Below are 24232 nucleotides of genomic sequence, written 5' to 3' on the forward strand. Positions count from 1 at the left end.
TCTTTCAGCACCCAGTGCTTCAGCTGCATCCCTCAAAATGAAAGTAGTGTCACTGTCGATGTCAAGCAGCATACACAAAAACTTCTTTGTTGGGTTCCAGTATTGTAGAAACTTGGTTTGAAGTAGCAACGTGTGATTCATGTGATACAGTCTCTTTGTTTGTATTTTTCATTTTGTAGTCAAATCTTTCTCATTTGTTTCCTTCTTTTTGCTCTTTCTTCACACAATCTTAATGTAAACAAGTTGGATGTCGTGTTCTGCGCAAGTCACGACTACTTCTGGCAAGGCTTGGAGTTGTGACCGACCCTGAGACGATCAAAACACAGTTTTGCATGTTGTATGAACTTAACACTTGCTTCAATGGGGCTTTTCCCTCATATCCTCCCTTATCGCTTCTGACTCAACAGCAGGATGACTGCTGTGGAGGTTCTTTCTGTCTGTCTTGTAAAGTTTGCATCCTGCAGCACATGCGCTGGAAAATGTTGTGCAGGGAAGCATGTTAAAAGGCTTTAATGCCACGAAATGAATGCGGCATTTAAAGCACCATCACTTGAGGGAGCTTGGAGAGTTTTCCGGGCTCATGGAAGTGAGACCGCTGGTTCCTCAGCAGCAAGCTGTTAGTACCGCTAACGCTTATCAACATCCGCCATTCCAAGCACGACATACGCAATGTCGCCTGAATCTGTCGCCGTTTCAGAATCTGAAACTTTTGAAAATGTCCGAAGTGGAAACGTTCAGAAGTTCCGCTACAAGTGTATGTAAATATTTTACGGACACAGTAAAGTCTCTAGAGATTCACCAAACTGCGATGTCTCACCGAGTTCACCTTTGAGTCACTATTCGGTCATGATCCCGATGTTGCACCTTCATTTGTAGTTTCCTTCTTCTGCATGAGTGTAGTACTTCTGCACAGTGGTGTTCTACTATGAGGTCCATTGAATGAACAGAGCTGTCAGTCTTTTACTAGTGTTTATTGCCACCGCAGAACTAAACAAACACAGTCAATAGTGTTACAGAATATTCTCACAGTTAGATAATAACTGAAAGTGTCGCAGCAATACATTGTACTCCTATGATTCTTTCTTTGTACAGCAGATGCAGTTGTGATATCGGCACTGGCCTGGTTTAGACCCATCAATACTGTCAATGTCACCCACTCACTCATTCCAGTGAGTTAAATCAATACACCCAAATAGGACTGCTTGCCGCTTTGCTTTATGTAGATTCACTCCATAGCTTTTCTCCTTGCCCTTTGACCAAGCATGTGAACGACTCAAATCACCAGTTTAGGACACACACATTTTGAAATGTCCCTTTGCCTCCCTCAGTCTGTGCATGCTTGAGTTCACTGAAACAGCATGTTGTGTGTCTGACCTACATATGCTCTTCAGCATGAAGCAACATGCTTAGCCATGACACGCGCACAGACGTCTGTTTGTCTCGTGTGATTATAGCTCTCATTCAGTGATTCACTGCAGCAGCATCATGCATTTGAATACATCATGTGACTTTGCTAATCACAGTCAAGTCACCATCCCTGCTGGATTTCCCACATCCAAAGAAGAAGTATACTCCCTCACATAAAAATCACCTGAAGTCCTTTGCTATTGTAAAAGTTGCTGTATCATCAGGTTTAATATACGTATTACAAAATGGAAAATATTGCGTCAACTTGCTGTTGCTAACACGCTTCAACTCGCATTTGGACACTTTCAGACTTGAGTCTCTTTATTTTCCATATTGGGAAATTAGTGGATGAATATTCTATCTCACAATTCAGCTCAATACCGATTCAAAATTGTTTTTTTTTTCTCCATTCAAAACTGTTTTATTCACATTTTTTCTGATTTGATTTCCAATCATGAAGATTAAAGTGTCTTTTAAAGTTTTAAACATACATCCATACTTACAATTGCTACTGTTACATAAAAGCAATAGCACACACTGCTTAAATAACAGCAAAAATGCTTTATTCCTTTACTGGGGGACCACTCTTTTATCGCTTGATAAAAGTTACGGGCTCCAGTGTCTGAATCATGGCAGTGCGCAGCTGACTGCTTTGTGAGTCTGTGATCTCTGGGTGACACCTCTCAATATGTTGTGTTTGCGAAGTGATTGATCAAGCTTTGCAATGTTTCCACATCATGTGCGTCATCTTCACCTTTGTGTTTACGTGTATTCTGCGAAAGCCAAATGGTTTTCAAACACAAATGGTGACTGTGATTGTATGGTGAGCCCCAAATACATGTGGGTTTAACTGGTAACTGAGCGATCTCATCCTTGATTCCTGGTCTCTTTAAATGCATAAAGTATCTCATGATCCAGCCATCCTGGCGTGACTGAGTGGAGTACTTCAGCTTCGGGTGGAAATCGAAATCTCAGCTGCAGCCCGCTGTAGTAATGGTGTATCTTTAGTCGCTGCCTTGTTATCAGTTTGACATGCGCCATGTGTTACGTCAATGTGAGCACTAAAGAGAGTTTAAATGCCAGAACCGGCTCCCAGATTGGCAATTGTTCGCAGATGCCCAATCCCACTTTAAGAGGCTGGATCCCGATCCTGGTATTTAGGATCCCGAGTAGTGCATCCCTACTCTTATGCTTAGCATCTATCATTCCTGCAATACAAATAACAGTCTCCTAAGAATATTTCATTTTATTATTCAGGAACTCGTGAATTAAATTAGATAACTCTTGCTGTAAATCGGCGTCCACCTTGTTGACTACACATGACAGTGTTACTGTTGAACCATGGCCCTGATAAATTGATTCTGACCTCTGACGTTAATAGTTAAAAGTTAGCGGTCCCAGAAACGAATGGATACCTGTCAGCTGCTCATTTCTTCTTCTAATGACAGTAGAGCTCACGCCGCCACCCCCATCACAGAAGTGACATTACTCCAGTCATCTCTTTGCTGTATATAAACCAGGGGAACCTGCAGCAGTCTGACTTGGCGCTTAATTGAGTCGTGGTTTAAGAATATTAGCTCATTTGATGAGCTAATATTCAAATGTGTGCTTCTTAAAACGTCTCTGAAGAGGAGTGAAGCTGTGTGTCTCTCTGTTCATCTCTGACAAACCCATGAGGTTTTCAACCAATTAGACTGCTTGGGACTAGCCCACCAGCCCACAGAAAGGAGTGGAAAACAGGCATGCATTTCTTTTCACACTCTTAATTTCAACCATTCGGAATTGTGTTTAGCATTTTTTCAGTTGTCTTCATTTATTCGATCAACATTCATATATCATAATGTAGTTACCACACAATCACTTGAGTTGACTCCTACAACACACAAAGAGTCCTAAAAACAGCTGAAATGACAGCAACTGGCAACACTTGTAAGCATGTGTGTTGGACTGTGCGGTGGGCTCAGTGGTTTCCACCCAGTTCAGACCTCTATTTTAAGACCCTCATATCACAACAGCTGTCCTGACTTCTCTTGTTAGTGGCAGGTCAGGAATAATCTGCCAATCAGAGGGCTTGTTCTTGCTTGGGAGCCTGTGACTCCATGTGTTTTGGACACTTGGTAACGCTTTTAGTTTGTCGACTTCAGAAGAGAAACGTTACTGGGAATATCGGAGTCTTAGAGGGAATTCCACTGTCAGGTAGAATTTTTTTTCAAAATCTTCAACCGTGTTCTATAAATTGCAGTGAACAAACGCTATGGCCTGAATGCCTAATTGTCAACTATTTTTAGAGCGTGGGTGCCCAGTAGGGGCTTTCTTTCATTATGTTTTGTGTTATTATTTCTGATAAAGATGGTTGGAAAACTGTTGTGCTGATTGATTAGTATCAAAGGAGTATTTGGAAACTCATGTTCTTGAACTGGTCTGGTCTTATATGGGTTACAAGTTGTGCTGAGGGAAACAGTTTGGCGGACCTCTGTCTTCACTGATTGAGGTTTAGCTAACTTATGGAAATAATTTATAATGAAAGCATAATAAATTATAACCATCATAATGTAATCTTTTTAGAAAAAGTGAATTCTATCATCAAATGAATGATGAATAATCCAATATTTGCATTTAATTAATACAGAATTTTTGATGTATTCCTCTTTTCATAAATATTGCAATGCAAACGCCTGCAGTGTTGTAAAGCAGGCCGCCAGTGGACTATAGAGCAGTGGGGACGCGTTCTCTGGAGTGATGAATCATGCTTTTCCATCTGGCAATCTGATGGACAAGTCTGGGTGAGAGACATTTTGGACCGCATTGCCAGGATTATAAATGTGAAGAATTGGTCAGGAAACTAATAGAACAGGTAGGCTAATATTTAATTCATGATTCCGGTTCAGTTTCAGTACAGTTCAGTACAATTTAAGTAAAAAATAATACATTGTTCTACCATTCCGGGTGCCTTCTAAATTGGCATTATGTGTGCTTGAGTTGGCCACCCTGTAATACAAAACATGTACTTGTACAACAATGTTTGTTGTTTTAAAAACAAATTAGTAGAGCAGCAATGGTTAGAAGAGGAGAATACAGTTTATTTTTTGTTATTAATGGCTGAAACAGTTTGCTGTGTGCGTGGCAAATGCATCAATCAGGCGTTTGGAAAAGATAGAAAGCACTTTGAATGACCAGGGGAACTGGTTGATCAACACACAGGAAACATGGAAAGTAGGTCCCGGGGTAAAAAAAAAAAGCTTCTAATAGATTGAGCTATTACCTGACAGGTTTCCAATCAAGAACAAATTTTATTTGCATATATTTTTTATTTGCAGTGAGGACCTATCCTTGTGATCTGACTTTTTTGACTAATGCATGTTACACATTGGACATTTAGTAAATCAATCCCACATCATGATGAAGCACCATTTTATGTTTATTGCATTATATATATATATATATATATATATATATATGTATTCATCTAATACTGTATCTTGTGAGTGAGGGGTTACGGGATCAAGTACAATGCAATGTCACATAGTTATGATCTTAGTAAGATGTGTTACCATGCAAACTCTGAGATTTAGCTAGTATAACCCATGTTTTCTACAGAAGGCATACACCCATAAGAGCTGAAGGCTGCACCCAGATCTAAAAGATTTAAGAATTAAGATCTTATCGTTTGTGACTTTAAAAAGTGCAGTCTCTGTACTGTGACCAGACCTAAAACCTGAATGAAACCTGTCAAAAAAGATGTCATGTTTAAACATTAAAAAGAAGAAAAAAAAAAAAAAGCTCCTTAACTGCCATTTGACTTTTTTTTTTTTTTTAATGAGTCGTTTAATCAAGGTTGGACAGTCTGAAAAATTCAGGAATCCAAAAGCAAGTCCTTAATAGGCATTAAAATGTTAACAGTCTTAAAAGTGTTTTTTATGTTTGAATTTCAAATATTTGGTAACATTTGTTTATGTATTAAAAGTGATTTACAGATTGACTCTTGTGGCAACATTGCATGATCACTATACTGAAACAAACAAAACAGTGGCGTGGTTCCCGCTGGGACTCTCAGAGCAGATGCATGTCGCATGTATGCTGCAACTTTTTTTTTTTGGGGAGGTGTAAATTCACTGAGAACACAGTAACTACAGTATTCATTTAAAAACTAGGATCAAAACTCAGAACTCACAAATAAAAAAATGTTTTGAATGATCTATAGACAATGTGCAACAAAATGTGCTGTTGTAACTGATTATTCTGAAAATACTCCTTTAAGATGACAGCAATCCTCCGCCAGTTAGTCTTGGTTAATTGAAGTAGGTAATGTTGGAGTCTCAGTTATAATAAAAGTAGGCAATATAAGTGTGTGTTGTGAGTCTCAGTACTCCTTGAACCGCTGTGTTGATGTCATCAGCCCTCGTTCTAGAGTGTTCATGTGGGAGGTGTTCCTCACGGCAGCTACCAGCAGAGGTGGGCTGAAGGTTTCCTGACCAGTTGAAGAGGTTTAAAGCACAGTGGGTGTGGCTGAGGAGAACAGTATTCCAGCTCCAGCCAAGGAAACACTTTTGATGGGTGGGAATTATGCACAATTTCTATGTCAAAAGTGTGTGCTACGCTTTGAGAGCTCACACGGGCAGCCATTCTTGGCTCAAATCTTTCCTGTCACTGTTCCAAGCACTGTTTGGGCTATTCAACAGTGGAGTGTTGTATTGACGCTTTATATCATATCGAAAATTAAGACTGGCGTTTGCTACTCGTTTAGTGCTCTGGGCTGCACGTGCTGATTACTGATTTGAGTTCACTGCTGGGTTTCACAACCATATCTATATCTCTGATGTCATCATCATTATAGTAGCAATTTTCTTTTAATTATTGTTAATCTTTCCTCATTCTTCTTCACCCAGCCGTTCTCCAGCTTCTGCTCTCATTTTATCCATCAAAATCCATGACAGCTGATTCGCCGTCATGGCATTCTCGTCTCGCTTTTCCTTCTGGGAGAAAAAGGGAAGTCTTGTTTGGATATTTAATGGACTGATCTTCACACTGCATGGTTTTGGTGCATGACTGAGTATACCTTTTTATTGTAGAACAGTCTTTACCGTTGTCTTGTCACAGTGAGCTTTTTCCTCATTGAGCAACTCATGGAAATTGCGTACATTTTATTTCATTTTCTGAAAAGTAGTGACGGTTAAAGAGAATATGAAGTTGCACCTGATGTGGAGATTCGTATGTTCTGATCTTTCCTCTCATTTCGATACCTTTAGATAAAAGATGAAAACAAAGTGGAAGTCAAAAGTGTAAGTACTTACTTCAGGACAATTTCAAATGATGATTTCAAAAATCGAGCTGATCCCGTGATCCGTGTAATGTTTGGTGCATGGGATAAGTTTGAACAAACCTGGATGGAGCTTGAAGTACAAACTTCATCCAGCCTATGTGAACCTCCGATGTATGTCCTTCACATTGTAATATATGTTGAGGTGACATTTCATCTTGCTTTGCACAGTAGGTAAAACATGGGCAACAGATTACACATATGGCTTGGCAGTATGTAAAATATTTTTTCACATCATTTTGGTTATGCTATAAAAAAATATATCATGAACAGTCTCCTGTCTTCACTGACTTTTTCCAAACTTAGTCAAACTGCAGGCGTATGTAACTAGGGTAGAACTCACTTGTCAGATTCAGAGCTGATAGAAACATGAAAAGATTGTGGGAATTCGGCATGCGCGTGTACTCATGATGCAACGGCTAATATTTCTTCTCTTTTTTTCCCCTTGTCTCTGACTAGTCAGTCAATGACGGTTTGGCAAACCGTACCTTGTCTGTGCCAGCTTTAGAACCTGGATGCGGGATATATCGAGCCCGTAGTCCAGCACCAGTTGCTGCCCTAGAAGGCCGACTCAGAAGTCCCTCGCCGCCAAAAAACCGAGCATCTGTGAAATTACCTGAGCGCTTCAGCAGTTCTGAATCTCCAACCAATGCACCAACAATTAGAAGGCCAGAACAACAACCTGTTCATAGTATGCAAGAGCAAAAACACATCCTGGGCAAAACGTCACTCAATACTATGGCCAGTGGTGATGCTCAGGTTCCATCTTCTGACGCAAGCCAGCTTGAATGTACCGATGACCAATCTCAAGGACGAAAAAAGGTGGTGAAAGTGGTTCGCCGGGTTGTCAGAAAGCTGCTCCCTGAAGTGGAGTTCTCAACAGAATGCATCTCAGAATATCCTGACACATCCAAGAATGGTCCTCTTTCAATGTCCAAAGCCCCTGCAACCTCTGCTTTCTCTTTTAAACATGATGCTATTAAAACAGAGGATGACATTTCTAGAGGTTTGACCAGTCTTATGGTCAGAGGACGAACCAGAGAGCCGCACCCCAGGATACGCAGGGAGGACCGTCCAGAAAAAATTGAGTTGGAGAAAGAACTAGAAAAGAAGGTGGAAAAAGGAGAAGTTAAGCCAACAAAGGGACTGAAAAATGGCGATTTGCTCACTCAAGAAACAAATGAGGCAGTGTGCCAATCCTCCATATCTCTAATAGATTCTTGTGAGACTCCTTCTCTACAGTCACCTCCAACCAAAACCTGTCATTCCAGACCTACATCCTCACCACCTGTTTTTGGCTTGATTGCTGCACATAGTGCTTCAACTATGACACCACCAGGCATTTTACCTGCCCCCACTCAAAAGCCTTTCAGTCATCTCTCAGCCCCCATGATGTCTCAGAAACCTCCTCCGTTGTGTCATGGTCAAAACTCCCAGACTGGTAGCTGTAGTACCCAGATTCCTACCCATGGCACTAGTCCTTCCTACCCCACTCCTTCGTCAATTTCCACTCATCAACCAACCATGACAAAATCAGAGGTACTTCTTTTACCCTATGTGTAGAAGTGAAGTTGCATGTTTGACATTCACCTGTTTTTCTTGACTGTTGACTCAATAAAACACAGCATACAATCGAATCACTAAACGATATCTACACTCCGGTGACTGCATTGATAAAATTTGTTGTTGATTTTCAATCAACATTGTTTGAAAATGTAGATCAGTCACGTCAGCCACGGCACACTTGGTTCATTGAAAAGATCCAGAAGCACACCACCAATGGTACCTAGGCCAAAGCGCAGTTGTGTTTAGTCGAAAGTCCTGTACTGACACTCTGCAATTTGGGCATGTTATTTCCCAGAGGAAATTGCATAAAATATTTAAACACGTTTCCAGAAATTAATCGGCATTATGGCAAATATACGTCATTCAGTTTTATCACAATGTCTTTTGCATGATTTTATTCTGGTTTGGTGAATTTCCAGACATATCCTTAACATTCTTTGCCTCAGCTTGCTTCATAACAACGATTCTTTCTCTCGTCATCTTTTGGAGCGCATTTATTTGCTTCTGCATTCAGTTTTTGCTAGCTTTTCAAAGGCAGACGTCACATCAGCCCTTAGCTCTGCAGTGCAGTCTTTTGGTGTGGAGTAACTATCCATTATTCTGTCTTGAAGGTTTCATTAGAGGCGCGTCAGGTTTAGAAACAACTCGAAGCTGCACATTCGACCAGCTTTTTCGCTGTGAGTGAGTAGAAAGAAGAGCATTGCGCGCAACACTGTGTGTCATCATCTCCCACGGCACACCTGACAGTCTCTCACGGCACACTTGTTTGCTGTACCACACCGGTTGAAAAATGTTGAAATAGATATATAAAATCTCCCTTGTTGAAGCAGGTGAGATGTCGTAGTGTCGTGGGTAGAGCATAGCGCAAGTTCATGGTATTGAATCCGGGAAGTGGCAGTTAGTATTTTTTATTTTTATTTTTTTATATTTTTCTGTGAACCACTTGTTTGACCAGCTGAAGCTGAATCAGTGAAATTTACTGAATGAAATGTGTCGCTCTCAATATTTTTGTCAATATTTTGAGACTATCTATATGAGTCATCGGTCATAGTTTTGTTAAGGTGCTAAGGCGTGCACATACTTCTGAAGCATAAATAACTAATAATAACTCATTTTTGCATCATTGTTTGTGGTGTTACGGTGAGTAGTGTATTTGATAAATACCATTTAATGCCCGTGTGACAAAATAATGCTTGTTTGACCAAAAAACATAACACAGCTAGGTGGATAAGGATGGTGTTTTGTCTGGAACTAAGAACACTGATTGAGTGCTTGTCTCTTTTCTTCCTAGTATATGTATTTTCTCCAACTTTTCCTTCATCCATCTTCACTCTTTATTTCCTCCTGCCTGCCTCTCCTTCTTTCTTTCCTTTTTCAACATGTCTTACTTGTGACTGTGATGCTCTGGTTGTTGCTTTCTGACAAAGCTGGAATCTATGGTTTGTGTTGTGATAGTCTAGTGCAAATGATGCATCGGTTGGTGTGACTCACTCCATTGCAGTTTTGGCACATTTAATACTGTGTTGGGGTTTCATAAATGGCGCCTCCTGCTGGGGTTAATTCCATTAATTTGGATTTGAATTTTCTAGAAGCACTGGATTTCAGTTGCACTGTGTGAAGCATCTTCTTTCTTATTGCAGGTCTTATTAAGGGTTGTCACTGACATCTGAAATGTGTCAAGAACAGGCTTGCAACCAACCTAATCTAGAGCTTTGCCAACACATTATTGGTCATGTTTTTTGTTTTTTTTAATGACCCTTGCATCCACAGCTATCCTACTTAGTCTGTGTATCTGAAAGTATGTTTGCTCACTACATTAAAAAAAACAACTCCTTGTAGTAAATTCATTTGCTGTGCTTTTAACATTGAATTAATTAAATGATACCGTATTTTACGGACTATAAGCCTCAACTTTTTTCTCGCGGTTTGAACCCTGCGGCTAATACAACTTATACACTCACCGGTCTGAGCGTGACATTCGGAACGCGAAGCATATTGCCCAAGAAATAATCATTAATTTCACCGAGCCAAATGACCAGCCTTTCTCATGTTTCGTTTTAAGTCGGAATCAACCGCGACCAAATTTGCTGTTGTTTTGTGTGTGTCAGATGCAGCGTTCGTAATCCACCACCTGAATCAGAAATTTTTGCAAACGTCCAGAGTGGATGTTCATGATTCCAGTTCAGAACATTGCTGAGATTGTTTCATGAGTCAGCTTCAACGCTGGACCCGTTTTCAAAACTAGAACTAGAGGATTCCTAGAGTGATCCTCGTGCATTTTCTGCGGCACAGACAGCAACAGTGCACCCGCGGCTTATAGACCGGTGAGGTTTTTTCCTTCTTAGATTTCGTGGTTGTGGCAAATATTCCGGTGCTCTCTATAGTCCGGAAAATATGGTACATACTTGAATCAGGTCCATAAAAAACACTTCCTCTGTTTCTATTTAATTCAAGGAGAAACTATTGTTGCTGCTCGACTAGCCACAATGACGTTGTGACACATTTCACGATCTCCTTTAATATAGGTCAAAAAGTGTGTGACATGATTTTTCACTTGTCATTATTGTGCAGTTCAGAAAGTTTACTGTTATCAAGGTCATTAGGAAGTACATTCATGTTGGTCTTCATTGAAATATAGTCCATAGGAGACGTAGACCTTGTGTACTTTTTTGTGATAGTTTCTTTCTCCAAATAATATTTAGTTTATATAAAATAAGATTTCCCGTGAGTGGAAATTCCAAATATGTATAGTCCATCATTTAATGCAACAATGACAGCGCAATGTATCAATGAAAAAGTTGAAGAAAATAGAATCTACTGTACTACTTTTCATCACTATCCTGCTCACGTATAATTGACCTCTGACCCCTCCATGCTGGCACATCACCAGGGATCGGTGGAAGAAGACCCTGTAGCTCTACTGCAGGCCACACACACTGCAGCTAGGCTACCACAGGTGTGGTGTTTATTTGTGTGTGATTCATGCATTCCATCATATTAAGTGCCTTATTATTTCCCCTCTTGGTGCTTGTTCAGATAATATTCTGTCCAATTAGTCAAATAGTTTGACATCCACAAGTGATACATGAAATATACAATGTATTCTCATCGATTCCTATTGGCATTGCAGCCTAAAAGGGAAATAATATAGTTTGATATCTAATGCATGAATATTCAAATCGAGCATGTCCCTTGTGTCTGACGAGCAGGGCTGTCAGTGTGAAGGCTTAATAATCTTTTCTCCTACTGCTTCAGGTGAAGACAGAAGAGCAGATCGCAGCAGAACAGGCCTGGTATGGCTCTGAGAAAGTCTGGCTGGTTCACAAAGATGGCTTCTCCCTGGGTGAGTCAGAGCACATGTATTCACTTCTGTTAAATCTGTAATATTATCATGAAATGAAATTAATTATCAAGCCATCTCGACAGAAGTTTGTGGTTTCACAATGCCTCCAGAAAGTTCCTCCCTTTCCCTATAAAAGATAATCTAAACCTGCGCAAATGGAATCTGATTCATGTAGATAATCCTTACTCTATATCTGGGGTCTGAAGCTGTTTCACAAAAGGGCTTCAGTGGGTGCAGGTTTTTGTTCCAACCAAAGACCAAGAGTACACATTTTCCACCAATCAATTGTCTGATGGCTGGAGCTAGTTAATTATCAGTCTGGTGATGCATGTTTTGGCTGACACCTGATTGGTTAAACCTGCACCCTGTGTGGACCTGTTAGAGTCTCCTGCTCTAAGGGCGCTTTCTCACTGCAGTGTTCTGTCTCGGGAGCCTGAATCCGAGTCTGCCTCACTTCGCGGCGAGCCTTTCACTTCTAATTTAGCCCACACGAGGGCAGCAAATAACGGAAGAGGCTCCCGGCTGCACACCTCAGTGTTCTGGGAGTTCGAGAAGTTGTTTTTGAATAATGTTGTCTGCCCAGACAGCGATCAGACCCTTTACTGCCCGGCATTTATCAGGTTTTTGTGGAGTCGCGCCGGACACGTACTTTCCGGCATCTAGCGCTGAGTCGTCAGAGGAGTGAAGCTGACCGCCCGCTGAGCCACCCGCCGAGAGTTTCACAAGACAAAGTGCAGGTCTACGGCGGGGATCAGGTCCGCGGGCAAAACCCAAATCGCTTGTGTTCACATCTTGGACTTCTGAGACGAAAGAGCTTTGTCTCGAGACAGAACCCTAGTGTGAAAGCACCCGAAGGATAGCTTTTGCTACGTCATGTTGGCCCATATTGTTTCTTTGTCCTCCCACTGATCGTAGTCTTTTGTCCTGTTCAGCTACCGTGGTGAGGACTGAACCTGGTGACATCTCGGAAGGGAAGGTGAAGATTAAACTGGAATATGATGGGTCTCTCCTTGAGGTGGATGAGGATGATATTGAGAAAGTGAGTGAAATGGATGGAAATGCCATGCATTTTTTGTGTTTTGCATTTTGTGTATTTTAATATTTTGTATTTTGTATTTTGTATTGTATTTAACCGCTTCTTATAATAGAGTGTATGTACACCTGTAGTTTAGTTCTATTATGTTAGACTTAATATATCTGTCTAACTAAAGCACCTGTCTCGATATATATATATTTTTTTCTTTCATTTTTTCTTTTAGAATTTTTTAAAATAATGTACTGTTAATAATAGTGTTCATGAATAAATGAGCATCTCTGTCATCACACCCGTGTAGGCAAACCCACCGAGTTATGATCGTGCAGAGGATCTGGCTTCTCTTCTGTACTTGAACGAATCAAATGTGATGCACTGTCTGAGGCAGCGCTACGGAGGAAACCTCATCCACTCCTACGCTGGACCAAACATGGTGGTCATCAATCCCCTTAGCACCCCATCCATGTATTCTGAGAAGGTGAGCTGTTTCTGACCATTCCAATTTTATGGTGCACCACATATTCACACTTGCATCCAAATTGTGTAAAAAAGCAATATATACACAACCAAAGATGGACAGTGGTATGTGATACAATGACGCTATCAAACATGCAACAATAAGTCATTTAAAATTGACAGCGCAATATAATCGAATGGGTTTTTAAAATACAATAATGCGTTGCTGAGGTGATACAAGCTTTCAGGGGCCACTGATGAAATTCGAGCAACACAATGACCCCCCTTTTCTTTAGGGACTGTCTTTGAATAATGTTTACTCCAGTGGCTCCTGGAGCCAGTGTGTGGCAAGCTTGGGTTCATGAGACGACTTCTTCATGCTATTTCCATTCTTAAATTTTGCAAATGAGCATGGCATTGTATCAGTAGCTTTTAATTTTAATACAAAAGCTCAATGTGCTGTTTTTAGCATTTTTATTTTATTTTATTTTAATAGATCCACTCATTCAAGTCCGATGACCCCTGTGGAGTTTTGGCACAGTTGATCCCTTCGGATGCCATGCATGTTCCAGCAGCAGTGTGTTTTGGATCATTGTCCTGTACAAAGTGATGGTCTGATCCAAAATGTTTTCTGATGTATGGTGCAGCGTGCTCTTTAAGGATATATAGCAGGGGTGGCCAACCAGTCAGAGGCTAACAGCCACATTGTTTTACTGTGTTGCTGAAAAGAGCCACATCCTACAAATATGTAAGGCTGTAAGGCTCACCTGAACAGCTGGTCATGTGACATAGCAGCAGTATGGCGGTTAAAACACATACCTGTGTGTCACAAAGTTGATGGCTGTTGTCCGGCGTATGTCTTTGTGCATGCATTTTTCAAATTCATACATTTTACGGTGATCCTCTGCAAAATAGAAATGTGTGTGGCATTTTTTTGCGTGGCTCATGCTTATATATATATATATATATATATATATATATATATATATATATTTATCTCGAATTCAATCTCTTTACTTTAATTAAAATTACATTGCTTACGATACATTACATGTACTGTCAGTAACATTTCATCTTACATTTTAGAGTGATTGAAAAGGAACAGGATGAAGAACTGTTCTTGTAATTTTATGCCCCATACATGTTGTCTTTTTTAATGGATCAAATCAAACCACAACATAACGTTTTCATCTAAGTACGGTAATTTTCGAACCATCAGCCACTACTACCCTACACATTGATCAATGATTCCGCTAATATATGGCTTTTCATGGGCTGCTTTCATGCTGCCAAGATGTTGAGACTTGGCACATCAGACTGGACCTCCGCGTTGCAACTGAGAGAACATCTGTGGGGGCAGAGCTCCAGAAAAACCGGAGCAGTGGCAAAAGTGCTCAGAATACAAACATTACACACACGACGGGTGACAACAGTGTGTTGAGCTCAACCTTGTTTTCTAAACGTGTTCAGAAGTGATTTTATTTATCCTTGTGCATTTTTAAGTGTTCAAATCCTCAGTGATTTTGAGTCCAAGCCACTGATATGAGTGCAATTGGTTAATCTGTTTGTCAGGTGATGCACATGTTCAAAGGATGCAGGCGTGAAGATTCAGCACCTCATATATATTCTGTAGCTCAGTCAGCCTACAGAAACCTGTTGACCACGCGTCAGGATCAGTCCATAGTTCTGTTGGGTAAGACAGGCAGTGGAAAGACTACCAACTGCCAGCACTTGGTCCAGTACCTGGTCTCCATAGCAGGCAGCACTGGCAAAATCTTCTCGGGTGAGTTGAATCTGCTCCGTTGCACTGTTTAAAACACTCCCAAATCTCAAATGACACTGTTCTTGTCTTTTGTGATTCAGCTGAGAAGTGGCAGGCTGTCTACACCATCTTGGAAGCATTTGGTAACAGCTCAACTACTATGAACTCCAATGCCAGTCGATTCTCGCATATAGTGTCCTTGGACTTTGACCAGGCAGGGCAGGTGGCCTCAGCATCGATTCAGGTAACTTGAACCCTCCCATGATTACACACTTGCCTGACATATGCAAAGAAACAAATGAACTAACAAACTAACTCTTTACAGACTATGCTTCTGGAGAAGTTGAGAGTGAGCAGACGGCCAGAAGGAGAATCCACTTTCCACGTTTTCTACTACATGATGGCTGGAGCAGACAGCACCCTGAAGTAATTATTCTTTCCAACTTTTCCCCATTGAGCGAAGGTCCTTTCCACGGTTTCCCGAAGAAAATTCATTCATAGGTGTTAGCACAGTGTCTGTTAGGGGTCTAACAGTTCACACAAAAAAAATTAGGTTCGGCGTTTGATACAAGGGACAATGATTAATTTATTATTATTAATTTTCTGTGATCATTAGGAATATCTGTTATTTCCTCTACAGTGCAGCATAAATAGTTTTCTTTCATATAAAAATCTTGAACTTCACACGCACACTGGCACACACCCAAACACATGCATTCGCACACGTTTTGATCTTTGCAATTATCTGATTGGTTTGAGATGATGTTGTGATGTACCCATGTCCATGTCATAGACTGTAGACCATCCCTGTTTTACCATTCAAGTATTTTATTATCAGTTGACATTTTGCATGTTGAATGGGTCTGATTGTTCATGCTTGTGTTGTCCTCAAGGACTGAGCTACACTTCAACCACCTGGCGGAGAACAGTGCTTTTGGTATATTCCATCTTTCCAAGGTAATGAACTGCTACGGCTCCTGCATTTCAGTATTTTCAGTTGGTCACACATCCAGAGGGAGGTCTGCAACTGACATACATATATTTTGTGTTGTCACTGAAGCCTGAAGAAAAGCAGCGCGCCTCGCAACACTTTACCAAGCTACAGGCAGCCATGAAGGTGCTGGGCATTACTAGTGAGGAGCAGAAGGCTCTCTGGTTTATCCTTGGGGCTATTTATCACCTGGGAGCCGCAGGTGCCACCAAAGGTAGGAACTCAGTAACAGAAAGAGATAAATACTGTATTATTAGTTTATTAACTGGCCTCACACTTACATCGGTTGTGTTTTGAGACAACTCCAGAGTGTGATGAGGGCGCCACGTCATCCCGCCAGTCATTAAAGAGTCCCATGTCACAGGAATAGGTTACTTGAGAAGCCGTCTGTGGCAAGCCTGTGTTCATGAGACCACTTGTTCATGCTATTCCCATTCTTACATTTAATAAATGGTGGTTTGCCGTTGTATTCTGTAGCTTTTAATTTGAATTGGTTATTTTTATAGTGTTTTTCTTTTTTTAATTTGATTTTATTGTAATAGATCCGCTCATTGAAGTCTGGTGACTCTGGTGGAGCTTTGACCAAGCTGATCCCTTCAGATGGCATGCATGCTCCAGCAGCAGTGTGTTTTGGATCATTGTCCTGGACAAAGCGATGGTCTGATAAAAAAATGTCGTCTTATGTACTGCGCAGCATGGTCCATAAGCATTTAGTGCATTTAGTAGTAAAAAATAATAATAATAATAATGTGCTATCAGGTCGCCATATACAGTTATGTTAAAAGTTCTGATCTTGATGCTCAGGTGTGAATCGGGGATTGGGGAGCTCTTTTGTTCTGGTCAGTTGACATGGCAGACAGGTATGTTCATGTGCTAATTTGTCCAGATGGGTGTGTAGAGTATTCGCATAGGAATCATGCGGGCATACCAAGTCAAGCAGACTTTTGTCTTGGGTTACCTGAGAGCCCCTTGCTCATGAGCAGATATAAGTAGATGAGAAGAGATAGATGGTAAATGATTTTGTCAAACAGATTTATGGCTAATCTCAGTGTTTTGACACACATCTGTCTCAATGAGTCTGTCACATCCAACAGACTTTGTGAGTGTGTGGGGCTTGATGCTGACAGACCAGTGGAACTAAAGTACAGTCAGACATCATGAAAGGCCAACAACTCCCTGGAAATCTATGAATTTTGTCTAATTGAATTTTGTTGTCATGAATCAGTCAAACTTGTGCTGTCAAAACAACACATTGCGTTTTGGAGTGTTGAATGCTCAGACTTTGCAGCAAAATTAACTTGTGGCTGTATCGTATTCATTCATTTATTTAAAAAATGAGCAAGTAAAAAGGCAAAGTGCGCATACAGATGGCAACTGTGAACTGTTGACTCAAAGTTGTGGTGTTGAGTCTCAAGAGTGAAGGGAGGAAGGGTGCTCCTTTATTGGAGTTCATTGTTGTTTGATGTTGATTGTCTGTTGATGCTGCTGATGGTTCATGATGCTTAAGAGGCGGAGTAATGGCTCGGCTGAATTGTGCGTGTGGCTTGATCGTTTTGTATCACTGCACAATGAGTAACTAACGTCTGGTGACCATCACTATCTCTCACATATTAATGAATGAAAGTGGCGAGGTTTGTTTAAATGGTGATTCACTGAAGCAAATATCAAAACACAACATTGATGTCAGTGCCAGGGCGTTCAATGGTGAAAGTGAATCATGTCCGCTTACAACAATTGTCTCGCTAATATCTCAACCATTCTTTGATCATCGCTCCAGAGTTCATGGTGTTTTGTCCGATATTCATTAAGAAAAAATATTAGTTTTCTGGTGAATTAAAAATATTGATGGGCATTCAGTTTCTGAGTTCTAACTTTTGAATTGAGGACACAAACATTACAAATGAAATATCGCTATGTTATGCACTTGCTTTTGTAATTGTGTTTTATATATATTGCATTTTTTATTCTACCGCTCTGATGGAGTTGGAAGGATGCATGCAACAACGCATTTCTTTTATAAATGTGCTGTTTTATTTTATTATTGCACAAATATAGGAAGTGATTTCCGATGTAGTTCAGTCTTCAATTCATTTGAAATTTCAACGACGCCATCAGTCAAAAGTTTGGACACAGCTTCTCATTTATTGGCTCGATGTTCTCATGACTGTTTACATTGCAGATTCTCACTGAAGGCATCAAAACTATGAGTGGAAACATGGAACTATGTAGAAATCAGAAATGTGAAATTACACATTTAACATGTTTCATATTTTAGATTCTTCAAAATGGCCTACTTTGCTTACTGCCTTGCACACTCTTAGTATTTTTACGATGTGCTTCATGACGCCGTCAACTAATATGGTTTGCTAATTGTATCAGGTGACTTATCTATCAGCTCATCAAGAAGGCCAAGGGTTTACAGCACTGTCAACAAAGCAAATGTTGCCCACTTTGAGTAATTTAAAATATGAATATCCAATACAAAATATCACTGTTGCAATGCAACCACGGTCACCACTTTCAGCAATTGTCTGTGGGAAACCATGATGTGCATATTTATAGTTAATTATTTGCAAATTAATAAATCACAATCATGATATGAATGGAATCAGCACCCAAGCATTGGCAAAATATTGAATTGGGCAAAATGCCATCATCCCATCCGTGATATATAAAAAAAATTACGGTATTTGTAAGTTTCATGTTGCTGCTTTCCTATTGCTTCTACTGTCTCTTCTCAATCATCTTTATCCTGGTTTTAGCTGGGCGACGGCAGTTTGCTCGCCATGAATGGGCCCAAAAGGCAGCGTACCTGTTGGGCTGTACACTTGAGGAGCTGTCCTCTGCCATCTTCAAGCAGCAAGTCAAAGGCCTGCAGAACTCAACCTCTTTCAGAGGAGGACTGGACGACGCCTCACAGGCTGATGTGTCAGGTAATTTTGTTGTCCTCAGACTAAACTGTTGCCATCGGGATGATAGTTGGAAAAATTTATTTCCTGCATTGCTATACCAGCTTTAAATCTTCTCTTTGGTTCTCAGGATCCAAGGTGACAGCTTCAGAGTGTCTGGAGGCCATGGCATCAGGACTCTACTCTGAACTCTTCACCCTCGTCATCTCCCTCATTAATAGGTAGGGCTGTGACAAATGATCATTTTTCATACCATCTAATCCCCAGTTGCAACAGCTGGTCTTCATCTTGTGGAGAATGTGGTACTAAATCTTTAGATCAGATGAGAAAGTGTCACACATCTGTGCTTTTCATTGTTTAAAGAAATAGTGGATTTTCAAAGGTAATTATATCACAAGAAACGGCTTAATCGGTCTTCTTCTGTAGAAATTGAGTACAGGATCCGGTCAGTGTGTATCATCTGTCCTGAGGTTTAAGTGATGTAACACTTCAGTCGCACATTACGCGTATGTTAATTACAGATGCATCTAGATGTCTGGCAGGAAGTAAGAAATATTACATGCCATTGGTAAAGACATTCTATAATCTGCAAAGCCTATAGAATCAAAATAGCTTCCTGCCCTGTCCCTGGACTGTGAACTAGAAGGTAGTCCGATGTAGGTTACACACTGTTCTACTGTTCTGATTGATTGCTGCTTTGATACAGTTCCTACAAGTTGCCTTCAATTTTTTTTTTCAAACTATTTGAGGACGGGACTGTTGATACACGTCTTGATTCAGGGCATTATGATTGGTTCTTATATGATGGGTCAGGACCCAATTAGCTAATCATGAATCAGCTTGTGGAACAACCTTGTGGGATCCTCATGGTGGCGTTCTTAGAACATTGTTGTTTATTGCCTACATGCTTTCTAGACTTTCTAGAATTGTGGAGTGTCATAGCCTCTCTTACCACTCTGTGTCACTGCATGACTAGAGCTCCTTAGTCACGTTTAACTGGGCTCTGTTCACATCAAAACTGCTTTTTTGTTGGATGTTCCTCAGAGCTCTGAAATCGAGTCAGCACTCCCTTTGTTCCCTCCTCATCGTGGACACACCCGGCTTTCAGAATCCTCGGCTTGCTCAGCAGAATCGTGGAGCAACTTTTGAGGAGCTTTGCCACAACTACACCCAAGAAAGGCTGCAGACATTGTTCCATGAACGCACCTTCGTCCGGGAGCTGGAAAGATACAAGGAGGTGGTATAAGGCCTGACAATAAGCACACACTCAGAAACTATAATCCTGCAGTATTTCATTCATTAGAGTTTTCTGTTCTAATTAATCAGTGAGAAACAAAGTAGACTGTGTTGCCTGGGGCCTTATGTTTTTAGTTCTGGACATCAAACATTCACATTGTTTCAAAGGGTATTCCTCTGTACTAGTTATATGTACCATACCCTTTTCCATAAGGGAAAGTGTTAGGAGTTTAATTCAGAATAGATTAGATTACATGGCCTTCATTGTTTATTTATTAAAAGTGAAGTATTTTTTTACCTTATTTGAGTAGCATAGGTGTGCAATTTTCTTTAAAATAAGTTCTAAGTAATTTACAGTTGTTCTATATTCTGGTATTCTTATGCTGATTAATCATCACTCAAATGCTGTATTGTATGTTTACATCCCCCCTCCTCGTTGATTGCCACCTATTTAACAAACCAATCCAATCTTCTGTGGCTCTGTGTAGGGGGTGTCAAACTCACTCATGAAATTGGGCACTGTTTTAACCAGAGTTGAAGTTTGAGAAATCTTTCAAATATTGAAGACTAATTTGTATTGTATGTCCACTGATTCCATTTTCTGACCTGCTCAGCATTATTGGCACCACTTTTTCATAACCTGAGTAACACTCTATCTTGTGAAATAAGGCAAATGTGCCTATTTAGTATCACATGGATGTTTTAGTTGGAGGTCTATCTATCTATCTATCTATCTATCTCTCTCTCTCTCTCTCTCTCTCTCTCTCTCTCTCTCTCTCTCTCTCTCTCTCTCTCTCTCTCTCTCTCTCTCTCTCTCTCTCTCTCTCTCTCTCTCTCTATATATATATATATATATATATATATATATATATATATATATATATAGTATAGTATAGTATACTTTCTCTAGTTTCTCCTTTGCAAACATTAGAAGAGTCCTGTCATTATTTGTACCTCTTCTTAATAGCTTACAGGCCATTAAAATGGTCTTACAGCCTTTGGTGGTCATGTGTTAATAGTATAGTTTCTGGTTTCCTCAAACAGCTCCTTTGTCCATTGGGAAAGAGGGGATAGCTGGTGACTTTTTAATATCATCATTCATTTGCTAATTCATGTCGCATGGATGTAGGCAGTTTATCACTTTATCACTTTCATTGTGCAGCCAGATGTTTTTTCAACTTTCAAGTAGTGTTCTTTATTCTGACTGCAACAGTCATGCATTCTAATTCCTTAACTTCATAAATACCGGTGTGGATATTGTTTTTCAACAGTATTAGCTCCTCCTATCGTTCCTAGCCAACTTCTTCTTCTGTAATTACTGTCAAAATGATTAGGAAAAAATTAACACCCAGTCGTACTTAAAACAAAAAGTCAAATACTGTGAAACATATTTGTGAAATGAAAAAAATAAATCTAATAATCCTATATATGTATCAAATGTTATATAATACCATTTTTGGCCATGTCGCAGACTATGTTTTTGTATCTATGTTGCATGTTATCGCATGTGATTAATTTTCACATTATGTACTTAAACTTCATGGGTGCCAATGGTGGCGAGCATAACTGTACATGGTGGACATGCATAACCAGTAGAATGTTTTTGGTGATCTTTAGAATAATATTTTATTTAATTCTGAACTGTATGTATTCAGAAATCTTCTGGGCCTCATAAATGACTGTGGACCGAATTTGGCCCTTTCCCTTGAGTTTGACACTTGCTTTGTGTGATTGATGTTCAAATGATCAAATGTGTTTGTGGCTAACAGCAGTCTCACCCCCTTTTACATTTAGGAAAGTATAGAGCTTGCTTTAGATGACATAGAATCCAGTCCTTCAAAGTCTGTAGCTGCTGTCGATCAAGCATCCGTCCAAGCACTGGTAAGACTTTTCATCTATCAGCAGGCCTCTATATGATCACATTTTTGTCAAATGAAACCAAGATTTTATTCTTGAACTTAAGGTGAAGTAATTCATAAATATATCTGTTGAAGATCCATATTTTTCCATAAAGAGCTGCTGTAAGGATGAAAAAAAACAATTAAAATAAATTATAATGAAATTATTTATTACTAAAAAAATACAGCTATTTTTTGCTGTTACACCTTTGAACAAAAATGGTCACTCTTGTGCCTGTGCCAGGTGTCTTTCCTTTTCTTCTCTCTAGTGTCTAAAATCTTCTGTGATTAATCCGACTGTTCAATACAGTCTATTGAAGAAGTGTGTCTTCAGTTGATTAAATGTTGTTGGACGGCAGCTATTTAGTGTAGTCATTGGAAAACCTTTCAATGGGCCATGGACAAGAAAGAAATCACCCAGTGGTGTTTATTTTAGGTACGAACTCTAGGCCGAACCGATGAAGCTCGTGGTCTTCTGTGGCTAATGGAGGAGGAGGCTGTCCTACCTGGTGGATCAGAGGAAAAAATGTTGGAGAGGCTTTTCGGCTACTATGGCTCTTCCCCGGCGGAAAACAAAGGTGGTTGTACGAACCTGTGCACCCTGTTCCTCCTCCAGCAGAGCATTAATTGAAACTCTTATGTGGCAGAGTCCAGCCTGCTCTTGAGAGGGGACAAGTCCCACCTCTTCCTACTGGGCCACAGCCATGGTACTGACTGGGTGGAGTACAACACCCAAGGATGGCTGAGTCATGCCAAGCACAACCCTGCTGCCCAAAATGCTGCTAGCCTGCTGCAGGATTCCCAAAAGTAAGACCACATGGGGCTAGAACTACAGTGAAAAAGTCCATTCACGATTTTATATGATGTTTTTAATATTTTATATTTCTCTCTCTCTCTCTCTCTCTCTATATATATATATATATATATATATATAAATATATATATATATATATACATACGCACACAGACACAGTGCTACCTCGACCACAATCCGTTCCAGACGGCCGTCTAAGAACCGATTTGTTTGATATCTGAATCGATTTTTCCCATTACAATTAATAGAAAAAGAAATAATGCGTTCCAAGCCTTAAAATAGGCTTTTGTAGGAGTGAATGTAGCGTGTCTGCTGCAGGTGCGCTGTTCGTCTATGTGTGTGGTCACTGCATGTGGGAGGGGTTGCAGAGTGAGTGACATCTCTCCAGAAGTGAAAAGGTGACCGGTGCGTGTCCAGCTCTGAATGTGCGGTTCCGTGCAGTTTGGCTGAACTCCGATTTGTTTGAATTCCGGGACGTTCGAATTTCGAATATATATATTTATATACACACACACACACAACACAAACTTACATTGACTATAATTGGGGAGGGAATGTAAACATACTGCATCATGCAGTAAATTACTATAACAACAACAGCCAAACATTTTGAGCGCCTTTAAAAATAACCTAATTTATTTAAGCTATAGGACTATTTAATCATCAATATCTATTCCCACAAGTTTCCCAGTTCTCCTGACACATAGGCGCGTATGGAAATCGAAATTCTCTGAAGCAATAAGCTGTGATTTCACATGTCAATCACTTATTGAAGAAGTCATTCCTTTCTTCATAAAACAAGCACTCTTTCTGCAGTCCAGCATTCAATAACACGAGGAGCGTTTGGTTTATTCCCCACATTTAAACTTGCACATGAGCTATATGTTGTGATACACTGATCCATATCCTAATAATCATTCTCTCTGCTACTGTCACTCATGACACTTTTGAATAGAACAAGGAAAACCACTTACCAACTTGTCAGTTAGTAGCTTTCTGGGTGATCTTGTTCATGTTTGTGTTCAATCTTTTGCAGGAAGAGTATCAGCGGGCTGTTCATGGGCCGTGCCAGTGGAGCCACAGTTCTGTCTGGCTCCATTGCTGGTCTAGAAGGTAGCTCTCAATTGGCTCTGCGACGGGCCACCAGCATGAGGAAGACTTTTACCACAGGAGTGGCTGCTGTCAAGAAAAAGAGTCTATGCATTCAAGTCAAACTACAAGTGGTAAGTTGAGAAGGGCAGTGGGAGTAAAATACAGAACCAAACGAACTGTGGGGTGAAAAATCAATGGGGGAATTGTAAACAATCAACAATGCCCAGTGTTCGAGCACCATCCTCTGTCCCACACACCAGTATGTGGCGGCTTGCACATACTGAGGTCAACATCTTTTTGATGTGGATGCAGTGCTCATTTACACGGCACGGCCACTGGCACTGACTAGCCTCCAAAATAGCAAAGTTGTCTGGCGTTTTACTGTTGGAACTGCTACCAACACAGATG

General features: G+C 40.3%; 1 protein-coding gene across 12 annotated transcripts in view; it reads left to right on the forward strand.

The window, feature by feature from the left end:
- myo18ab (myosin XVIIIA b) overlaps positions 1-24232 on the forward strand; it is a 62377-nt gene that overhangs the window by 7203 nt on the left and 30942 nt on the right. For 7 of the 12 annotated variants that reach the window (XM_053872019.1, XM_053872020.1, XM_053872021.1 and 4 more), the window contains 18 exons: positions 6654-6686; positions 7184-8263; positions 11181-11246; positions 11546-11633; positions 12566-12672; positions 12968-13144; positions 14695-14905; positions 14986-15128; positions 15210-15310; positions 15778-15841; positions 15945-16089; positions 18638-18808; positions 18915-19005; positions 19829-20021; positions 21815-21901; positions 22355-22496; positions 22566-22725; positions 23769-23955. In XM_053872019.1, the coding sequence (XP_053727994.1) occupies positions 6654-6686; positions 7184-8263; positions 11181-11246; positions 11546-11633; positions 12566-12672; positions 12968-13144; positions 14695-14905; positions 14986-15128; positions 15210-15310; positions 15778-15841; positions 15945-16089; positions 18638-18808; positions 18915-19005; positions 19829-20021; positions 21815-21901; positions 22355-22496; positions 22566-22725; positions 23769-23955 (3246 nt within the window). The remainder of the gene's footprint in view (positions 1-6653; positions 6687-7183; positions 8264-11180; positions 11247-11545; positions 11634-12565; positions 12673-12967; positions 13145-14694; positions 14906-14985; positions 15129-15209; positions 15311-15777; positions 15842-15944; positions 16090-18637; positions 18809-18914; positions 19006-19828; positions 20022-21814; positions 21902-22354; positions 22497-22565; positions 22726-23768; positions 23956-24232) is intronic. The other 5 variants (XM_053872024.1, XM_053872025.1, XM_053872031.1 and 2 more) reach the window with 3 other exon arrangements.

The sequence above is a fragment of the Synchiropus splendidus genome, chromosome 8 (assembly GCF_027744825.2).
Source record: "Synchiropus splendidus isolate RoL2022-P1 chromosome 8, RoL_Sspl_1.0, whole genome shotgun sequence".
Lineage (NCBI taxonomy): Eukaryota > Metazoa > Chordata > Actinopteri > Syngnathiformes > Callionymidae > Synchiropus > Synchiropus splendidus.